General features: G+C 40.6%; 1 protein-coding gene across 3 annotated transcripts; it reads right to left on the bottom strand.

The window, feature by feature from the left end:
- Window positions 1–3,579: 3,579 nt before the first annotated feature.
- On the bottom strand, window positions 3,580–20,609 carry reps1 (RALBP1 associated Eps domain containing 1). Of its 3 annotated transcripts, none has more exons than XM_005737282.2 (20): window positions 20,389–20,609; window positions 19,856–20,025; window positions 18,420–18,543; window positions 15,055–15,284; window positions 14,073–14,235; window positions 13,161–13,291; window positions 11,451–11,613; window positions 11,305–11,368; window positions 10,381–10,535; window positions 9,724–9,845; window positions 9,249–9,329; window positions 7,961–8,048; window positions 7,343–7,444; window positions 5,830–5,890; window positions 5,431–5,629; window positions 5,149–5,343; window positions 4,619–4,708; window positions 4,312–4,469; window positions 4,120–4,225; window positions 3,580–4,024 (listed from the first exon to the last, which is right to left on the bottom strand). In XM_005737282.2, exons 2-20 carry the CDS (start codon window positions 20,006–20,008, stop codon window positions 3,956–3,958), a joined length of 2,454 nt encoding a protein of 817 aa, XP_005737339.1. In that variant the 5' UTR covers window positions 20,009–20,025; window positions 20,389–20,609; the 3' UTR covers window positions 3,580–3,955. The 3 variants fall into 3 exon arrangements, with proteins under 3 accessions (XP_005737339.1, XP_005737340.1, XP_005737341.1); XM_005737283.2 differs by having other exon boundaries at window positions 20,410–20,609; XM_005737284.2 differs by lacking the exon at window positions 9,249–9,329 and having other exon boundaries at window positions 19,856–20,609.
- Window positions 20,610–22,276: the final 1,667 nt, after the last annotated feature.

Here is a 22,276-nt window from a genome sequence, read left to right as displayed (position 1 = left end):
TGCATTCAGCCGCAGTCACACGTGATTAAAAAGATTGTTTTTCCATTAAAGATTGTACCAAGTTTTGAATGGTTGCAAAGATTTGAAGAAAACTGGAGCACTGAAGTAACTTTAATGGCTTGATCATTACTTTTGCAGAGCTCAGATACTTCCTGTATAGAGTTGATGAATGCGATTTATTGGCTTTAATTAAAATCGTCGACCAAAGCTGGGAAGTTCAGGATTGCTTTGAGCCGCTCAGTAAAACAACCTAGAAATGAAGCAATATGTAGAAACTGAATAAAACCTGCTCTAACCTATTCCACTTCCCTGTCTACTCTTATTCTGAGTTTGTGTTTTACTTATAAGAAATTGATCAACGGCTCCGGTGGACAGACTACAACAAACTACCTCAAAAGGTCAAAGTTGAACTAAACCAGATAATTAACAAAAAGTCTGCTTTTATATTTTTTTGGAGTAACTGGGGTGGCGTAATGCTTCAGTGCTTAGCATTGTGTTCCTGTGGATGTAAGAGTGTGAATGGTTTCTGCGATAGGTTTGGTGTACCCCTCCTCTCCCTCTGTGACAGCTGGGATGGGCTGCACTCTCCATAACCCTGTTAGATAATCATCCATCTTACAGTCTTGCTGTGATCATACTTTATCGTCGGAAGTTTAAAACAAGTGACGCTGACCAAAATCAAAATTTCTTGTTAGGCAAATATATAAAAACGGCTACACTATGGAACCCATTTTCTTCCCAACACCATTAAACCATGGGGTGATAAATTTCAAGTAAATTAGCGTCTTACTCCACATAGACATGATTTCGTCACATACTCTCGACAGAATTGTCAGATGTACATCCCTGCTGGCTAACTGGGGAAGTCCACCAGCATGGTCATAAAGAGTTTGAGACGACTTGTTTGGTGACTGGGTGCATTTTCTTTTAACCATTTCCAGATAAATTAGTGAGTAAAGAGAGCAGTTTTTAAAATATTGTGCCGTTTTTTTATTTTTGTGTAAAAATCACACAGCTGCTAGTTGAATCTGCAGAGATACAGTACATCCATGCAGTTAAACATCTAGGGTTCCCACAGCCAAGAGAGAAGGAATTAAATAGAATATTCTTTCGCTGTTAGTCAGCAATTAATGCAAATTTACATGAGTCCAAAAGTGTGTATCATATACAATATACAACACAGATCTGGGAGCGAATAGCATTCAAAATCCCATCAAAGACTTCATTACCGACTGATTGCTTCTGCCTGCCTGGATTGCCTTTTGGGTTAAAGGATGATGAGGGAGCTGTTGTGCTAGCAAAAATAAAATCAATCTCACTTGAAGGTGTTTAACAGGGTTTTAAATGGTACTAGTTCCAGGTCTGGAAACAACATGCGCACGCACGCACACACACACACACACACACACACACACACACCAATTACATCATCGTCCTCAACAGCAGAAAAAAAAGAAGGCGAGCCTTGATAAAACAAGGAAGAGAGGTCAGTCAGCCGCTGTGGAAACCTGAACGCCGTCGGGGGAAGTAAGGCTTTAGAAGAAGACTGATGCTTCACCAAACCCCCCCCCCAAAAAAACACAAGGATAAATCATTAATAAAAGAAAAATTCACTGACCAAAAATGGGGCATTTTATGACACTGGCACAAAAAACAAAAAAAACAAACAAAAAAACATGAGAAATAAAACAAAGTGGTTCATCATTTTTTTCATCTTAAAGCATCTTTTTAAATACACGTGAAAGACAACATGCAGATTAAAAGTAAGCAAAGAGAGACAACAAATAAAAGAAATTGTGAGGGAACAAGAGGGGGGGGGGATTCAGTTCAAAGTGCAGTTGGGACATTCAGGTCTCCCACTCTGTTGACTGGTCTCCTGTTAAGCTTCATCTACACCCACAGATTTCAGGTGAAACTGCCCTGATACAACACTGATCTGGAGTTTACTTCCCTCTGGAGCCAGGAGCCCGGGGAAGTGGACTGCTCATCAGTACCACCCCAAAAAAAACAAAAAAACAAAAAAAACACAACAAAAAGGCAAAAATACATCACAAACATACAGTAGATGAGGTTCTGGAAGAGCTACGATACAAAAACCAGAGTATACTGTTCACATGGTTGCTACTATCATCGGACAAACACTTAGGTATAGTTGGTCTGTGAGGATGTATCGCCCATTCTTGCATAGTGCTGACTGCCCGATTGGAAAACAGCTGTTTTGTTGTTGTTTTCTCTCTTTCTTTCTTTTTTTTTTTTAAATCATCAAAAATCACTACCTGCTGCATCAGTTTGTATCTGTGCACATGTTTGCTGAAGAGAAATCACAGGCAAACTTCTCCCCAATCAGCAACAAATGTATTCTTCATAAACGCCGCTTCCTGCAATCAAACAGCTGGAATATCTTCAAACCCTTCATATGAACGTCTGTTCTTGACTCATAAAGGTGAAGTTAAAGTTTGGGAGAGAAAAAAGAAAAAAGAAAAAATGGAAACAAAACCCACAGCGTTAGAAAGAAAGCTGAAATGTCAAGCCAGAGCTAGGTTTGAAAGTAAATGAAGAAAACTTCAGGGAAAGAAAAGGTGGTGCATTTTTCTTCAAACACAGCCCGAGCGGAAGTGAAAGAGGAGAGTGAAAGTTCAGTCATTTGGCATAAAGTGAAACCCTTCAGTCACCACGATCCCAAAAAACAAAACACTGTAACACATAGAAAACAAAAAAAAACAAAAAACAGAAGACATGGCACTTCCACTCACTGCATCATGCCATCAACCACGCAAATGTTTACATGTAGACTTGAAGGGGGCGGTAAGAGAGGAAGGGTGGACTGAGTTCATGTCACAGGATGCGTCACCAAAAAAAAAAAAAAAAAAGCCTTCACCGTGTTGGTTTAGTCATTAAGCCCCACACAAACACACAAAAGGTCCTGTCTGGAGATAGCCCAGTATGTTTCACAAATAGAGAGGCGACTACACCAAACTCCATTTAGAAAAAGACAAATTTATCCTTACTTGCTTATTGACCGATGTACCGACGGATGATTTGTGCTGTAGACTTCCTTCGGTCTTCATGTGTCCCATTGCAAGCCCATAAAATCTGTGTTCTTTGGATTATTTCACAATAATGGACAGCCATGGGTGCCACATGTTCAGCAGAACAGACCATTCATGAGGATTCAAAAACAAGAAATGCCTTCAGAGCACTACAGTAGTAGCACTGATCAAAAAGTGAAAAGAGGAAAAATGTAACCTTTTTTTATAAACCAGAAACTTCTAAGTTTTAGCATATAATGCTCACTTAAAGCACAATTTGCCCGTCTTTACTCTTCCATGTCAATTTCGGTGTAATAAACAAGACCCAACCTGTCGAGTTTGTGACATCAGACGATATTAGAAGGTCTAAAATCTTTATAGGTCGTCTCAGTTCACTTATACAAAAGACGAAAAGAAAACTGTTTCGCCCCCTTTTTAAATTTTCTGCAGGAGTTTGGTGCAGCCGAGTCAAGCATACTGGTGCCAGCCGCCAGGAACACAAATGCACAAACAGTCACACAAACATGACAAATACACTCCGCGTTTCTCCTTCAGTCATTCAGAGAGTGATTTAATCAAGACACCAGCAGTTTTATCTTCAGAGCGAACTTGGAGCTGGAGCGCTCTGCCTCTCAGTTTGCCGTCATCCTCCTCACCTTCGCCTCTCTTTAGCAAAAAGTGAAAAGTGCCAGTTTCTAAGATCTCCTCCCACTGGTAAGACTGTGCCCTCAGGTCTGTCCAGTTTACGATTGAGCAGTGTGTGATTGAGCGTGACAGTTTTTAACGGAATGCCCTGAGGCAGGTTGAAGCCTCCGGGAAAAGCCGAGATTGATGGAAGGAAAAGGAGAGGAGGAAGGGAGGAGTCACAACGAGGGCCACAGCCTTGATTCAGATGAACTACAGTAGAGTTGCTCTCCATATGTAGGTTAAAGATGGGAAAAGGGTCTGAGCTGCTCCAGCTGGACTTCTAGAGATATCCTTTCTTCAAGCAGATCCTGGGAAAAGAAAACAGGTGTGAGCAAAGCGGGAGTTAAAAGGAGAACAAAGTCTGTTTGCTAAAACTAGAAAACACTACTAATGTCTTCCATACCTTCAGCTGCTGCTGGAGCTCACTGTTAAGTCGTGCCAAAACAGTGTTTGTCTCCTTGTTCCTTCTGATTGAAGCCTGAATCGCCTTTTTATCCTTTCCAACTGACCTGCAAACAGAGAAATATGCTTTTTCTAAAGTGCTGATAAACACAACGCCCTGTAAAGTGTCCTCATCCAAAGCAAGTTTCTCCACCTGGGAATGGAAGGCTGAGTGGCCAGGACGGCGGCTATGACGTTAGATTTCTGTGGACCGTGCTGCTCGTCCTCCGGCCTCAGCTCGTCTTCAGACTTCAACCTTCGACGTACAGGTTTGGGGGGAGGGGCCAGGGGGCCGGAGGAGCCTTTGGCTCCCTGACGGGACAACAAAGAGTTTACCTCACTTTCACACAGTCTAATAAACAAGTGTGCCTATGAATTTCAGATTGCCTCTTGATGTTCCACACAAACACAAAAAGTTTAAAAACCACTGGTCTTATTGAGTTTAAAGTTCAAAGACGTACAGAGTTGACTGTAGCTGAGGGTCTCTCATCAGCTTGGCCGTCACTCTTAACTGTTCTCAAGGGGCCGGCCCCCTCTGAAGGCTTGTCCCCCTGCGGACATAAACAAACAAAGTGTTTACTCAAATGTAACACAACAGCCACAGTTAAGAAATTAAAAGATGCAGATTGCAGATGGTTTGCAACAATAATATTTCATAAGAGGTCTAATATTTAATACTAGAAGACAAAAAAAACAAAAACAAACACAAACACAAACACAAAAAAAAAACGGTAATATGGATGAAATCTGTCAATCAATGTGTGGGTTTAGAACATTATATAACAAAGGGAAGGAAAACTAAAATAAACAACCAATTGGGGATTTTGGGAAAGAGCAAAAGAAATACATTCAAAAATCAAAAGAATCAATACATTAATATCTACATATTATACACAAAGCCAGACTATAAATGCTATCTCTGAGAAGAACTGATGTTGTCTAGAGGAGCATCATTCTATTTCCAAACCCTGACCCTCCAGGATCGACCTACCTGTCCTGGCTCGATGTGTTTGTCCACCTCTGGTAGGCTTGAGGGCTGCTCAGAGGCTGCAAAGGCCTGAAACTGGCTGAAATCTGCAAAGTTGGGCTGCTGGGGAATCTGCTGTGGGGATGTGGTGGTGAGCACCGCCCCGCCTCCTGGTATACTCTCTGCCTCTACGCGATGCCCGGTGAGTGGTACTGATGTCTGGGGAGGGATGAAAGGGTGTCGTGACAGCTTTCGTAGTATCAAAATCACAAATAATGCCAATGACACATAAAATACTTTTCTTACTTGTGTGGGAAGCGGTCGTGGAGGCACAGCAGGAGGGTAAGCTATCGTAGAGGGTTGGGGTTGTCCTGTGGCAGACGTGGCAGCAAAGGTGCGATTCATGTCCAGAGATGAGGAGCGAGAGTGGGAGGGGTGGGGACGGGGTGGAGGGGGAGGCGGGGCTACCACCTTCAAAGCCTCTGGGGACGTACCCGACTGAGACCTGAGCACATTAATGTTTAAAGATTTACACACAGGATACAGTGCTTTATTTATAACACGATTCATCACAGTTCAGGTCTGGAGTTGATCATTGAACAGAGCTGCAACATGACCAACTGAGTAACAATGTGAGGAAGTAGAAAAACCCAAAAGCATCACTTTCAGTAATTGTCAGAAAGGACAGACAGAAAATGAACGAACCTCTGCCTTGTGATTGGCTCCTGGTCTGAGGTGAAAGAGTCTGAACTGCTGTAACCATCACCTTCATGAAAAGAAAAGAAAAAAAAACCCACAACCATACAAATCATGAGAAAATTAACAAAATGGTAGTTTTTTTTTTTTAATTCTTCCACAAAAAATTGGAATCTTAGTCTGGACTATCAGCAGCTGAACTGAGGTTATGAAGGCACCACCAAGGAAAGACAAATATGAAATGGTACTAAGATAGTGTCTTTCTACCAAATTTAAGTATTTTCTATTGTATTCACCCAGTTACATGCCAATGGATGCATTTGGGGCAACTTGGGGTTCAGTACTTTGACATGTGGTATGGAGGAGCAGGGATTGGTAGACAACTGTCTCTACCACCTGAGCCACAGACACCTTCCAACATATAAGGGAAAAGTACTTCCATTTTTATTTTTTTTTATTTTTTTAGTCTTGATTTTTGTATGTTACTTTAAAGTATCTATGGCTGGGCCATATCATACCGTTCACGGTAATACCAGTATAATGTTGGGCAACGATAAGAAAATGAAATATCGCGATAGAATATGGGTAAAACGCGCATGCGCAGTGCCTTTGTTTTCATACACACATGGCGTAAAAAGCATGGCAACGGCGGAGAATGAGAAGGGCGAAAGTGGATCGTTGAATGAAACGGATGAACCAGAACTGGTTTGAAAAAAATGCTACAACTTCAGTGGTGTGGAACTGGTTTAGCTTTCGTCCGTCAGATACACAACAAAGCACTATTTTTGGTAGCACATGCTAGCGGGCCGTCGTTATTACCGTGTTTTTTGGAAAATACGGCACACTTAAAATCAATCCTTTGATTTTTCTGAAAATCGACAGTGCCCCTTATAATCCCGTGTGCCTTATGTATGAATTCTGGTTGTGTTTACTGACCTCGAAACGATTTTATGTCGTACACGGCGCTCAGCAATCTGTCAAATGTTTCAGTACGACTTTGCTAAGCTACAAACCCGCACCGATTGATGGATTGTTGAAGCATTACGACTATCGTAGGCAGGAGGCTCGCGTATTGTGTGTGTGTGTATAACCTCTTTTTACGTTTTGTGGATATTATACATGGTTATGCTGAGGATGTGTCGGCCAGTTTCCACTGGAAATGCCTTTTGGTTAAACTGTCAGCAAGGAATTTGCATTTGCACTGTTAAAGTTTTCTATAACTTTAATCCACATAAAAAAACAGCTGCTTGTTTAAGTGAAAATACATTGCTGGGTTTTTTTTGCCTTATTAAGTTGTGGAGTTGCAAAGTATTTTGTCTGGTGTCAATTATATCGTCATCGCAAATTTTCAAATGTATATCGTGATAAATATTTTTGATCATATCGCCCTGCTCTAGTCTGTCCTTAAAATAGAAAGTGGATTAAAATGGCTAAACAAATAAATAACTGAATCATGTGTCGGATGATGTTTTCGGAACACCGTAGTAAAGCTCCCTGCCATAGCAGCTCATCTTTTACTCACCTACAGTGTTGGCAGCTACAAACTTCATGGAGGCGGGTAATTTGGCTTCTTCAGACAGTTCTGGAGGTTTAGCCAGCAGAGGACTGGTAGGATGATTGTGGTCTAAATATTGGAGGAAGGGGGAGATCACAAACAGGGGAAAGTGTTGAAGCAAATGCAGTCAATCAACAGGGAAAATTAAATGTTAGCAATCGGCTGTTAGTTTGGACAAAACGTGCTCAGTTGCAGAAAAACAAAAACATGTATATGAGTAATAAAAGCTCCTGTGAGGCGCTCTTTGAATCATTTCAAATGGTGACCTTTTGGATTTTTATTACTTTCCCAATAGTGCGCACTCTGCAAAGCACAAAGTAAGCTGACTGTATTAGCACAGCTGGATGTTTTCCCACCTGTTACAATATGTTTTTTCTTCAGTATATAAAGAACATACTAGCATGCTTTCTAATGCAATTAGGTCATAATTCTGTTTCAGTCATATTAAAGTTCCTTCACGTTGCTGCCCACAAAAACAGATTTAGAGGTCTGCCTGTTGCTGCACATGTGCATCAATATCATTATTATTTATTCAACTGTAAGTCAGGATTTGGACAGTCAGTTTAAGATCAGAGAGTTTCTCACCACTGCCAGTCCTCTTCAGCTCCATCTCCTGCATGTGAATCTTACTGGGCGTCATCCGGATGGGAACTGGGTGAACGATGGCCGTGTCCTGTGGAAAAGAGACACAGAGAGGGTCAAACCGACAGGAAGAAGATAGGTGGTTTTTTTTGTTTTTGTTTTTTTGCTGCTGGTCCTGTGAGGAGGAAGGGTCAACATGAAAACCTGTGTGGCACTCTTTTAGCTGACATGCTCACTGAGCATCTCATCAAACATGTTTAAATGAGAAGATGTGAAAGACCTGGAAACATATTTTCTAAATAAGCTTTTAAAAAAATAAATAAAAATAAAAGACGTGCCCATACAATTATACCCCCCCCCCATCCTAACGACAACTAAAAACAAACAAAAGACTGTTATTGTTTCAAAAATTATTTTCCGCTCCGAGTGTGTTCTTCACAGTTGGACAGCAAAGATCCTATGCACCCATTAAGATTTGGTGCATGGATGGCAGCGGAGAATTTAGCCACAAAAAACAAATTTTAAAAAGAATTTGTGGAGCTGTTTGGGCCTGCTGTCGGTGCAGGATTTTTCCACAGCAGAGAGAGATTTGGGGCTTTTTTTACTCCTACATCAGTGGGGTTACATTTACTTAAATTCTAAATTATTCAAATGGCTAAAAATAACTGTATTAGCCTTACATTCATACACAAACTGACTGCAGAAAATTCAACGGTCAATTAAGACTAACATGGAAAACTTTGATAAATCTAATTTTTGGGAGATTTATAGGTTAAGCTTGAAAAGTGTTTTGTTTTTGTTTTTAATCTTGAGTTTCAGCTCAGAATGGGAGTACATAAAAGCAGTCTAAAAACAGATGCACACTCCTGCAATATAAAACCGTATTTGAAGTCAGAGCTATTTTTGGGACAATTATTTGTTTACAGTTTAAAAATTAAAAATACATAAACGTGAAGAACTTTGACTGTTCAAAAGTAAATGCACAACAGAATTGTGCACAACCTTTAGTTCTTAATCATGTGAGGAAAAATGCATCTCTTACAATCTTAAAATGTGATTGGTGGATGTGACTCTAAAGAAAAAAAAAAGGTGATGTCCAATAGAAACTGAGCAAGCCAAATCACAACACACACTTCTATTGCTGATGCACTTAATTGCACTTTGAAAGAACATCATGCAGGCAGTGAGACAGAGAGGACCTGAGAGAGATAGAGAGAAAAAGGAGAGATCTGGAGAGGGTTAATGTCTGTCCATTAATGGTGAAACCATGCATGCTAAGTGATTGACTTACAGGGTCAGCTGGTGCAATGTTAGAGTCAAATTGGGTCAGAGTTTGTGAGCTGGAGGAGCGCTCGCTAAACGTCTCCCACTGCTGCAGGAGACAGACAGTGAGAAAAAACATGTCAGTCAGTCAGCCAGTGCAGTGACATCACACATTTACATCATCAGTCTCAGCCTCTGCCGTGATGCCACACCGACGCGGCATCATCAGCAGGCGTGGAAACAAAACGGACATTGCCGACTTTCATACACAGTCTCAAGAAGTGAGAGAGGAGGTGCTGAATTATCAGAAAATATGTTTGATGATGAATAGGATGATGTGGCACTCGAATTATAATGGATGGATAAAGAGAGAGCAACCTCACTTAATTAACCCTGAGCAATTAAGATGAATCAAACGCAAACGGAGCAAAAGCAAACAGCCTCGAGTTTAGAGGATGTGTAAAAACGACACATATAGTCATGTGGTGCGTGCACGTTGGAACCTCGTTGCTCTGGTTCATCTCTGGCCAGGCTTGATTGAGCGAAGGCATAGAGGGAGACTTGTTGGGGGTCACCTCTACTGGTGACGCAGAGTATCCAACATCAGCTGTCTGCTCTGGGACTTCTGGAAAAAAAAAAAAAATAGACACGAGTTAAATACACATAAATAAACTAAAAAAATCCACACGACATTACTTTTGGTTGGGATTCTTCAAAAAGGTGAACTTCAGAGAACAGCTTGAGATAAAACATTTTTTTCATGCAGTCAAAATGCCAACTACATTTAACCATCAATGGCAAAAATCGTGAAACTTCAAAGTGCAATCGTTTCTGCTTCTGAGTATTGCATAAGCACATAAGAAAGACTATTTCTCTGCTGTTTTCCTGATATGTAAAAAACAAGGTCAACACTGAATTATAACACTTGATAAACATGTTTGTTATGGCTATCAGCAACTGAGTCAATGTCAAGTTAAAAGAGGGCAGGAGAACACAAAACTGTGTCCTGAAAAGTGCAGCTCAGCCCAAAAATCAGTTAACTACTTCCAACATGCGGGTTTTGCACAATAGCGCTGTTACCCTAGGTCTAATGAGGTGTGAGATAAGAAAATGAATAAAGGGTGCAGCAGAGAGAGGAAGAGAGAGGCAAGCCTGAGCACCTGCTGAGTCATCGAGGTCAATCAGCTTTGGCATCAGGCTTTCAGGAAGCTTCTCGGGGAGGTCGTAGCCATTCTTCCTGGCCACAACTAAGTGAAAGGCAGCGCAGAATTCATCCAGGGTCAGCGCTCCATCTTTATCAAAGTCTGACAGCTCCCTTTAAACACACATTAGACAGTAAGAATATTATATCATATACGGCATTACAGCAGACATTGAATCTGATCCGACTTGCACATTTACATGCCGCGTTTGCTGCTTAGAGCTAGTGATACTAGTCATTATGAATCCTGTCAAAACAAGTTGTGTCAACTGACACTGCACGCTTCTTTGGAAATAATCCCATAAACAGGAACTGACAACTTGTTTTTGATGAGCTCGATTAGCCACAAACGTCTTACTCATCAGCAAAATAAAGCCAGGTTGGTTTGGAGTTAACAAAGAACTGGTGAAACACATTTTCTTTGCACCAACTACATATGGTCAAACCTTTTGTCTTTGTTGATGTTTGGCTTTTTTTTTAGTAAAAATTAGTCTTGAAGTTTAACAGTTAACCATATCCAGGTTGCACATGCTGTCCGATCAGTGATGATACATTCTGATAAAGAGCAAAGAAAAGCTTCTTGGTGTTTTTAGGATTAACTGCCACACACTGCACTTGTCTAAAAAGTAAATAAAGCTTTTACTACAGCTTCCTATTAAGTTTTATAAATATGAAATTAGGGATCTTTCAATAGAACAAAGGAGCACTGGTGCAAAGATCAATGCCCATCCTGCTCTAACCTACAGCATATCCGCATGTCAAACTGTTAAATGTGGCCATCAACTCCATTCAGGTGGTGAACGCGTGTTTATGGTGCCCTTAATTTCCCTTAGATACACAAACACACACAGAGGCCATAAATAGCAGAAGAGCAGTGACTCACCAAATATGTGACAATTCTAAAATCGGTAGCTTTGATTTAGTGAAGAACTCTTTTGCTGCTGAACCTGAAACACGCAGAAACCACAGTTTATTAATAACCCGTGTTTTATCCTGATAGCGCGCGTGTGTGTGTATTTTTGTTCCTACCAGGTATGAAGCCAGTGAGGTCAGGCTGAATTGTTTTAAACTGGTTAATGTAATACTGCCTCTGCTCGTCTGTGATCTTCCACGGATCATCGTACGTGCTGGACTGTCGCTGGATCTCATTGGTCGTTGCAGCTGAGGCCACTGTTCGTATTGTTGTGCTTTCCTACGAGAACCCATTTACAGAAACATTTAAGAAAGACGAGCATAATTAAGTATTAAGAATAACACTTTAACCTATGCAAATCCAGCTTCTTCACGGTTAGTATGTACAGTGCGTGTCTCCCTGGCCCCCTACTCATACATACAAACTTGGCACTACAAGAAATCAAACCTTTAAAGAATAATATTCAAAACTGAAACAAAACAATGGTTACAGAACTTTTAGCCTAAAGTAGAACTGACTTTTTGCTTGTTAGCTCAGAACGACAAGAAGAAACTAAAAGAGGGCATGATGTGTACCTATAATTAGACAGTGGGTACAGAGGCCTTTGCCTGAGAAATGTCACAGAAGCTGCTCATGTTTCAGTCAAGCAGCAGCGTTTGCAGATAAAGTACTGATACAAGATGCTGGCTGACATTCAAGGCCCGATTGTGGTTACTGTGATATCTCGTGCTTTATGTTTGCAGTTTCTGATGGCAGACATTTGCATCACATTTTCCAGCTAAAATACTCTGTGTGGTCATCTTGTAACTTGCTGATCTATATTAATGCTCTATTGAACTGTATCGCCTTCTCTAGGTCTGTATTGTGAGGGTGTACATGTGTCCTTTAATTTATAGCCTCACTTTGCTGTCTTCTCGTCCCATCTCTGCATAGTGATTGGCTAATGGTGGTAAAGATAGAATAGATCCAAAATATTTCTGAGCATTTCAGTGTTTTTATATTGGCAATGATTGACCTTAGTTTTATCTCAGCTCACTTAGTAAGTGCAAAATGTCAAAAACTCCAAAAGTGGTGATTGTTGTTACTAACTGTGGGATACACACTACCAAATACGCACACAACACAAGAGTGTTGAGTAGTTATGTTTTTAGGGGTTGTTTTTTACCCAAATCAAATGTTTGTTTGTTTTTTTATATATATGGCCACGATTCACCTTATAGCTGTTTGGTTTAGTTCAAGGATTTCACTGGTGAAAATGAAAAAACTCATTTCCGTAATCAGAGCCCTTATTTATAATAGTGGGCGTTCACTGTATTGTGAAAAAGAAGATTTTCACAGGACTATATGCTGTTTTGTGAAATCTGAACAAACCGCAAGACTTCTGGAACAATGACAGATAAAGCTCAGCCTAAACTTGGTCACGCAACAGGGCAATGATCCCAAGCAGAGCAGCAAATCTACATTAGAATGGCTGAAAAAGAGAAGAATCATGGCGATGCACTGGCCCAGGCAAAGTCGAGATCTCAACCTGACTGAAATGTTGTGGCGGGGCCTTAGGAGAACCGCCCATAAATGAACTTCAAACTGAAGCAATATTAACAACATTGGGCCAAGTTTCAGCCACAATGATGTGAGAGATTGACAAAAATCATACGGCAACCCATTACTTCACATTATTGCTGCTGAAGTACTGAATCAGTGTAGTGTATCCAACATCCAACTAGCGCCTTGTAATTTAAGATGGAACGCTGATGTGCATCTTTCTAGGTTGCTTGTATAATGAAGCCTGTTGCAATAGGAAGCGAGTCGAACCAACAGCGCTGTACCTGGACTGATGATGGATGCATTGCTGGAAGCGTGCTGGAAGGCGGTGTGTCCGCTGTAAAACTGACCCAACTCTCCTGACCTGGAAGAGGCGGTGAGTGGGACGGCCACATGCCATCGCCAGCCACTGGACCTGAAAGGAGAAGGACAGGAAATTATGTTTTTGCAAGTAATGTTAATTAAGAAGTTTTGTTTTCATACCGTTCTTTGTAATATCTCAACTACTTTTTATGCTGAAAAAAAAAGCAAAAAAAAAAGCAGGCACAATTACTTTGGTCCCCTAATGACAAACTGCAGCAAGTGTCTGTGTCAGCAAATATCATTAACAGCATGTAGGCGCTGCAAACAACAGGAAGTGGTACAAACGACAATTTATCACTGGAGTCAAAGCTAAAAGCAACTTTTACCACACTGTCACTTCTGTTTGCCCTTAGAGATGTTATTGTTATCATCTGCTGCTCGTGAGTGCTTGCAAGTGAAACCCCTGTCACATGCATTACCTTTTTTTTCTTTATTGGAGGGCAAAAAAGAAAGAAAAAAGCCATTTTAACTCAAATTGTTGCCACTTTTCTTTCTCTTTGTCCTTATTTTCATTATCAACAAACTTGCTCATCATCATCTTAAATAATTATTTAGTCTATAAAACATCTGAAAAGATTTGAACATTTTCCAAGATGAGTCCAGAAGCCCCAGGTGCCTGGCATTCAGACCTTCTGTTTACGATGGGCACCCAATCAGAAGATGGGTCAAGGGATGATTTGCATCCGTATAAATAATAAGGATTGCTTTGAACTGTGAATGGAAATAAATGCAAATGCAAAGCTACTCAAGCAGAGTCCAAGATTAGAAATATGTTGTTGGAAATAGGCAGAATAGTTCTCCTTTTGAGAAACTATCATTAAGAAGTGGGTCACCTGTTTGTGGTTCTCTGAACTGCGTCCACACGGCTCCAGTTGCTGCCACCACAGGTTGTCGCTCTGCGTTTCCTCCACTGTGTTGCCGCTTGTGCTTCCTCCAGGAATGAGGTGAGGTTGGGGGAGACTGGTGAGGGGAGACCACTGGGGACGTTGGTTCAGGCTGGTGACATATTTAAAAAAAAAAGAAAAAAAACAAACCGATGAAATAAACAAGCAGTTAAAAAGACATTTAGTACACATATAAGGAATCAGCAAACTTTAATAAGCATGATTTGAAGGTGGTAGTATTACTGCTTTAAAACAGTTCAGCGTTTTGGGCGTTAACCTTTAGATCACATCTAATACACAACAAGACGTCAATCTTCAACACGCCACATCCAAACCAAGACCAATAACTGCTACATCAATCAGTTCTTATCTGCATCATCACAGATAAGGGATGCTGAAGGAACTAGTGAATGATTATGCAGCACATACAAGTTAAAACTTGCGAAAGAAATCTAAATAACTGACACACGTGTCAACACACTTAAGTCCGCAGCAGAAAACTTCAGAAAGGAATGTATTCAAACATCAAAGTCCTTCCAGAGGCAAGTCTTCCCACTCTGGACACTTATTTGCAGTTACTTTGAAGCAACATTGACTTTAATTTCAATGAGTCATGGACACATAAAAGCGACGAAGAAATTCACCACTCGAATCTGGTAAAGATCACTTAAAAATTTCATGACTTTTCCCCCAAATGGAGGCTTTGAAAAGAATTTATCATTTCCACCACCACTTTGTTGCTCTGCTATAGATTTCAATTCAAGATGCTTTGAGTGTCCCTTTTAATTTCTCTGTCAAGTATACACAGGAAAAACACAGGAAACACAGCAGCTTATCTCCAAGTAACCACTGGGTTCAGTTGTTCAAAGAAATATTAAGTTTGTATACAATCGTCCCTGCAACATCGATTCTTGCATTTGCTACTACCAACCTGTGATTCTATAGTAGTTGCCAGGGGCTGAATGACCTCGTGGACAGGAAGTGAAGTGGATGAGGGATGTCCTTTCTTGTTCTGGTGACCCCTGCCAGGTGGCCTGGGTATTACTGCAGTACCGGGGGCAGGGTACAATCCCTGACTGTCGGGATCTTGGTACAGTGCAGCATGTCTCGCTTCTGCCTCATTCTTCCCCACCACAAACCTTGGCAACGGTAGATCCTTGACTGTCAAGACACAAATTAAATTTAGTTTCAATATTTGTTCAGCAGCAGCTGAAAACTTCAGTGCACTAGAGTCCAGAAGTTGCTTCTGGCTTTTGAGAGAGAAAAACCGATTACTGACTCCGTAGATTTCCCAGAATCCTTGTGCCTGCTGCAATCAGCTGACGTTTATAGGGTTTGGAAAGAGAGTAACTGCTGTAAAATGGGAACAACAGTATACCTTTCAGAAAGAGCCGTTTCCTGAAATAGAAAATGAAACACACTGCCACACCGAGTGTATGTTTGCTGTCTCTTAACTCTTAATGCTGAGGACTTAAAACAAAGATCTGTGATAAACAAACACAGGAATACAGTCCGTGCCAGCATGCCTGCTCTAAGACTGAAAATTTCTACCACACTGTAGCTTGCCCGTTTTTGTTTTTCTTTTTTTTCCCCCTTGGGGAATGTATTTTTTTCTGTTTGCTCTATCTTACAATGCTGAAGACACCTTTGAAAAAATCCTGGATCCAGACCAAATCAAACGTTAATCCCTTCTATGTTGGGTCAACCTCTGCTAAAAAACTAATGCAAATCTGTCTGGAACATTTTTAGAAATCCTGCTACTACACAATCAGGCAAACCAATCCAATCTCAAGGAGGTAAAGACGAGCGAGGCAGGACTTTCTAAACTCCACAGTTATTTAAAAAAAAAAAAAAAAAACTGATTCAAAAATTCAACGTGTGCCACAAAACGATGGTTGAATGAAGCAGGGTTTGTAGTTTTTAGGCGGCCTCATTGGCAGATACTGAACTGATACTGGTACTAATATTGTTAACCCTAACCCTTTCTACTGGTGTTTATGGCTTTCTCAGAGAGTGGGTAAGCAAACAGACCCAAGATCAAGACACCCAAATAAGTTAATCCTGTTGTATATGACCCCACTATGGTTTCAGTGACTCAGCAACAAATTGATTAGCTAGTGGGAAGAAAGTGATCTGGATTTTTTTTTTGGCCATACTTTTTTTTTTTTCCCCCCCGTCCTCCACCAAAAGCACCAGTCGTTTGCTGCTTCAAGCATTGTGAATATGAGAATCTACTTTTAAGAAAAATAATAATCAGTTTTAACAAAAGGTTGAAATTTCCTTTAAACCTACTAACAATATCCTCTTATATCTCTAAGTTAAGTCTGGTTAAAAGAATTGTTTCACCACAGGATTATTATGTGCAGCGCTCTGTCTTTTAGTAAGCACGCAGAAACCAAACCACCCCCTTTGCTTCTGAACGCCTGTATTATTACCCCAAAAGCCTCCGCTCCAGAAATAACTTTCTATTTAATATTTTGGAACAACTGTGGTGACTTCAAGCTTTCTGAAAGCACTGAGTAAACTAAACATTTTTTCCAAATCCTGTAATTAACTGTCTACTTCTGAGAAAGCACCAACTTTACAAAGAGAGAGTTGAGGGCGAGGTTTACCGAGCTCAAACATCCCTAAATCTTTTGTTAGAAGGAAGTGACTTGTTTGCTTCCTCATATTGTTGTCAAATTATGAAATCGATTTTGCAATATATTCAGGCCAAACTGATCACGTTGCATAGAGGATGAGTGTGACATCGTGCGCCGCGTTTTTCCTTCTCTTTTTCCTCGAGAGAACTCAACAGGGACAAATAGAAAAGTGCAATTTTGCGGTCAAACCCACCACGGCTTCATTGTTTACTTAAGATAAATAGGGAAGTCATCGAAACAGCTCATACTATTACAATCATCTGGTGACACAAATAAATGGCCAATACTATTCCAATCAGCAATGTGATGCCATCTGCCCCATCAACTAATCAAGATGAGCCATTTTTCCATTTAAAATGTTCTCTTTTTACAGCTTACTTTTAATGTACCAGTGTTTATTTTCCCAGTTTTAGAAACACAGGGTTATGAGACACCCTATGTATCAAACATCCAGCGTATGAAATAGATTCTCCAAAAGCTAAAAAGTTCCTTTTGGATTCTTCTGGATCAGACAGCAATTGTTTGTTTTCTTTACATAAATACATTCTCTAATTTGATCCATTTTCATTTAATTTCAGAGGGAGGCAGTCGTAATAGTGAAGACGCAAGGAGCAAAGGCAGTCACAGGGTGAATGAGTTTAAATGCCTGGGGTCAAACCTCTAAAGCGACAGACAGCGCACAAGAGAGGTGAAGAACAGAGTGCAGTCAGGGCAGAGCGGGTAGAGACGAGTGTCAGAGGCGATTTGTGACAGAAGGATAGGCCCAAGAGTTAAACTGGAAAGTTTACAGGATGGTAGTGAGACCGGTTATGACGGAGATGAAGGTGGCAGACTTTTTTCCTCATGAGTGACAGGATTAGAAATGAGTACATCAGAGGGACGGCTCAGGTTGAGCAGTCTGGACGAAGTTAGAGCGGTAAGGCTGAGATGGTTTGGACATGTGCAGAGTAGGGATAGTGGATACAGCCGACAAAGGATGTTAACTATGGAGCTGCTAAGCAAGAGGAAAAGACAAAGAGGAGTTTTTTCATGGACGTAGTGAAAGAGGACATGCAGAATTTTGGTGTGACAAAAAAGGACATTAGGAATAGGGTGGGAGCCCTGCAGGGATCAGGCATAAGAAGAAGAATCTGATTTGTGTCTATGAATGTAAAGAGTCCTTCCAAAAGCTCTATTAACCATATCTGGATCGATCCCAAAAGTTACTCGCTTATACAATGGCCCAAGACTCAAATGTGGTAAAAAAAGAAAAAAAAAAGTATTAAATAATCCTGCTAACATACAAAGAAACAGCTTTAAAAAAAACATGAGAACATGCTTGTATGAAAATCTTAAAATACACTGCACCACATGCATGCAGTTCTGAGATAAATACCTTTTTCTTATCAAAAAAACCTTTAAGACTCTAATTGACAAATGATAGCTCTGCCATTAAATGTAATTGATTGGTGATGAAGAGAACAGCTGTCTCTGAAATTCATGAAACTCATTTCTAACCTGAAACATTTTAACTAGCCTGAGAACAACAGTATATCTCTATATAACCAAAGTCTAAAAGTACTTCAGAGAGGACCTAGACCACAATTGTGTAATGGTATTGTTTACAAATCAATGCACAACAATGACAATGACTCACTTCGATTTATGGACTCACCCGAGTTGAGGCTCTCCACCCTCAGAGGCAGCCCTGACTGGGCGATGGCGATGAGCTTCAGAGCGATGTAGAACTGGCTCCGACCGAAGTGACCCAGCCGAGTGGCTCCACATAGCTCTGTGATCTAAACCCACGCACACAAGGACAAGGGAGAACAGTTAACAACATTGTATTCATCTGAAAGAGCAGCTTTTTCCTCTAAGCAAACATAGCATCCAAGTAATAAAAAGGAGAATAAACAACAGCTATCGTTTAGTGTCTGTTTAAATTATCCGATGAACTGTTCCCTTAAGAATGGTCTCATCTGCCATGTTCACAAGCAGATGTCCAGTGTGTTCTATGCGTAAAAAGTCTGGTTATCATGTTTTGTAGTCCTTTACAAAACAATGAAACGGCCTTCTACACACAAAAGATAAAGTGGTTAAAAGAAACAACTGAAACCTCAGGATTAGTACTACTGGTGAGATTTTATAACATGAGGATAACTGTTTAAGAGGGTGCCCTTAAGTGCTGCGAGTCACTCAAAAAAAAAAACAAAAAAAAAAACTGCCACAGCTGACCAGCGATCCTTTTCTTGCTGATGAGGGACTTTATCCAAGTATGACTGGATACAAAGCAGCAGTGACTTTTCTCAGCCTGTTACAACATGACACTGTAGCAGTATGTGTCTCACGGGCCAACACAGAGCTCAGTGTAGATTCTGGAAGTGGTAGGATTACAACGCTCCTTAATTCTCCCACCACACAGCCCCCCCCCCCCTCCCTCTTGACCTTGAAAAGGATGCTGACTCACAAACTGCAAATATTGGCCATGCTGAGAGATCTGGAGTCACAAGAATGGGCTGCTGCAGTTTAACTGGCTACTCATGACTCACAGTTGTCAGAGCAGGGACACTCTGCAATCTGACCAAGAAGGCAATCCGTATTTGAGGGTTAATAAACAAAGTCTCCACTTCTGTGGATCACAGGTGTGCAGGCACAGGCATTTCCACCATGTTAGCCAGTAATGAACAAAAAAGGCAGATGTTGATGGAGGGAGAAGACAGGAAAGAGTGGGCAGCAAGAGCAATGAGAAGTATTTAGTGCTTTAGATACACAGTTCAACACATACCCACAGAAAGGTAACTGAAGAGGGCATGCCAGCTTTTATTGCATATATAATATGTCAGTTAGAGAAAAAAAACGCAATAAAGAAATAAATTGTGTGAGTTGTCTACCTACTCTGTTTAGCTAAGGCTAACATTAGCCAGAAGAAGGTGTGTCTCTCTTGCTGCGCAGCTCTGCTAAGCACCCGGGCTAAATAACCACAACGACACTGGCTGACAGGACAGCTCCAACAGTCAGCCTGCCAGCCAAGTTTACCAAAAATCCCCCAATGGCCCTTCGTTTCACGCACACCTTCACAGTCTGAATGATAACACGGTTACGCTAGCTTACCTGCAGGACAACTTCGCTGGGTAGCTGGGCCGCCCGGAAAAGGTCAAGAACTCTCCCGTTGGAAGCCACTTTTTTAGTGTTGTCCGTGTCACAGTAAACGAACAAATCCGAGTAATATTTCTGCTCGACATCACTCAGCGTTAGACTTTCCATCGTAGTACCAAATGAGCCTGAAAAGAACACAAGTTGGCTGTTGATTAGCCCTTAGCCAATGGCTGGGGCAGGATCCAAAAAATGGGCGAGACTTCAGGATCCCAACTTAGCTAAGCCGAGCTAACGTTGAGGTTAGCTGTTGTAATGATGTTCCCAACGCGCCTTATCCCAATCTCTGTAAACGTCCCTAATACTGTGTACCAAGCAGGAGCCGATCCCAACTCGAATATTCAAATAAAGGTTGCTTTCACACAGTTAATAACTTGTTGGGCCAGCCAAGCCAAGTAGCCAACAGCTGGCTAGTAGTGCAGCGGGCTAACAGCTACCTTGAATCAAAGTCAGTGGCACTAACGTTAGGCTAACTAGCAAAGTGCGTCTACCTCCCCGACCCGGACATCTACCGCCGTGATCTCACGTTACAGCACTTCTTCTCGCTGTAATCCGTTACAGGAGGGTGTTTCTGCCCTTCACTAGAAACACATTCCTCTGCGGGGCCGTCAGAAGTAAAGTTTCAGGGTCTCTTGGTTCCTTCCTCCAGTGATCATAGCCGCCATTCCTGCCACCAGTGTCAAGTCCCGCGGAGTTAAGAGGAGACTTCCGGTCCGAGTCTTCAGATTAAAGAAAAACATAGCGTTCACTCAGAAGCATCTAGTTTTATAGATTGTTTACATGTATTATTTTTTATGTTATTTTTTATAAAATATCATTTTGTGCTGGAAGAGTAAACTACATATAACTATACACTTGACAACCTTTGTATTCACTTCGCCTGCAGTTCAACTATTTTAATATTTTCATAGTGATTTAAGTTAAATTATTGTTTTGCCATTAAAGTACCAACATTTTTAGGCCTTTGAAAGAATATAAGAACTGTATTTTGATTTTACAATTTTCACTGTAATTGAACTTTTTTGAAGTCCCCTTTTATTTTCTATTTCTTTATAAACCTGTTACAACCAGTTGATGAGAAAAGGTATTTGCCTCCTTCCTTGTCACACTTAACTTAAATGTTTCACATCAACACACACATTTTGTTAGACAAATATAACAGGAGTAAATATACACTGCAAACTGTAAGTGATGGAATTCTGCTCTTTACCAAAAAATCCTGAAGGAGATTGTCCAACCATCAGTTTGTTCAGTTCTTGGGTTATGCAGCAGGATAATGATCCAAAACAATTGAGCAAGTCTGCTTCTGAATGGATTAAAAAAAATGAGGGTTTTGGTGTGCCCTACTCAAAGCCCAGACTTAAACTTGAGATTGGGATTCTTTGGCATGACCTTAAAAAGGCCATTAATCCTCAAAAACCCTTCAGTGTGGCTGAATTATAACACAAGCACAAAACAGTTGATCAAAATTCCTCCACAGAGGCGTGAAAGCCTCATTGCCAGTTATGACGAACTTTGGATTGCAGTTCTTGCTGCCAAGGGTGGCACAACCAGTTATTAAGTTAAGGGGCAATTACTTTTTGAATGGAAAAAAAATGAAATATTTATGTTAAAACTGCATTTTATTTTTACTCAGGTTATCTTTGTGCGACATTAACATTAGTTTATTAATCTGAAACATGTAAGTGTAACAATTGCAAAAAACTTGGAGATATCTGACCCTAGGTATTTAGAATCGGATAACAAATGTAAAAATATTTATGATTAAAACAAGACATGCAATTTTGTGCAGTTATTTTTGTTTAGGATAAAACCACAAATGGATGACAGAAGTTGTGGCATATTTCTGTGTAAATCTGTGCTCCACATTAAGCCCGAGGCCTCATGTTTGTGGCATCTTTGTATTTATAAAGGAAAACGCCCAATTTAACTTTTGCAATCGGTAACAATTAAATTGAGCAGTCTTTCCCTAAGTCTTATCATGTGGGAGCCTTTTAAAGAAAGACAAGAAAAAAATCTGATGTAATGACATCTGTTCAGATTTTCCATTAAATGTTTCAATTTAACTAGTGAATCATAAATGAGATAATTAATTGTCAAGTTCTGTCACTGGTGTCAAACACTCAAAGCATTTTCTAAAAATGGAATAGAAGTTTTCTTTTATAGCGAAGTCACACTCTATACACTTCCGGTCTCAGTTCAGGTTTCTCATGAGATAGCTTGACACTTCGCGACGTCCGAGTTAGCGCGAGCTTGCTTGGGCTCGGGGACCCGGATGAGTAATTTCCAAAATAAAAGCTGCACTCATATCATGGTTTATAATTGATAGAGACGCGACTTGATACTGCAGTGGCTATACAGATGTACATGTCCCCCCCC

This window comes from Pundamilia nyererei, unplaced genomic scaffold, assembly GCF_000239375.1.
Source record: "Pundamilia nyererei isolate P.nyererei 1_Seehausen unplaced genomic scaffold, PunNye1.0 scaffold00074, whole genome shotgun sequence".
NCBI classification, from domain to species: Eukaryota; Metazoa; Chordata; class Actinopteri; order Cichliformes; family Cichlidae; genus Pundamilia; species Pundamilia nyererei.
Note: the sequence above shows the minus strand (reverse complement) of the source record. Positions and strands in the feature narration are given on the sequence as shown.

Excerpts from the sequence above, each read along its gene's own strand:
- reps1 (XM_005737282.2), bottom strand. The coding sequence starts at position 20,008 with ATGGAAAGTCTAACGCTGAGTGATGTCGAGCAGAAATATTACTCGGAT. Across the intron at positions 9,330-9,723 it reads AGATGAACCAGAGCAACGAG|CAGTGGGAGACGTTTAGCGA; the intron begins GTTCCAACGTGC and ends TGTCTCCTGCAG. Across the intron at positions 4,025-4,119 it reads AGCTCCAGCAGCAGCTGAAG|GATCTGCTTGAAGAAAGGAT; the intron begins GTATGGAAGACA and ends TTCTTTTCCCAG.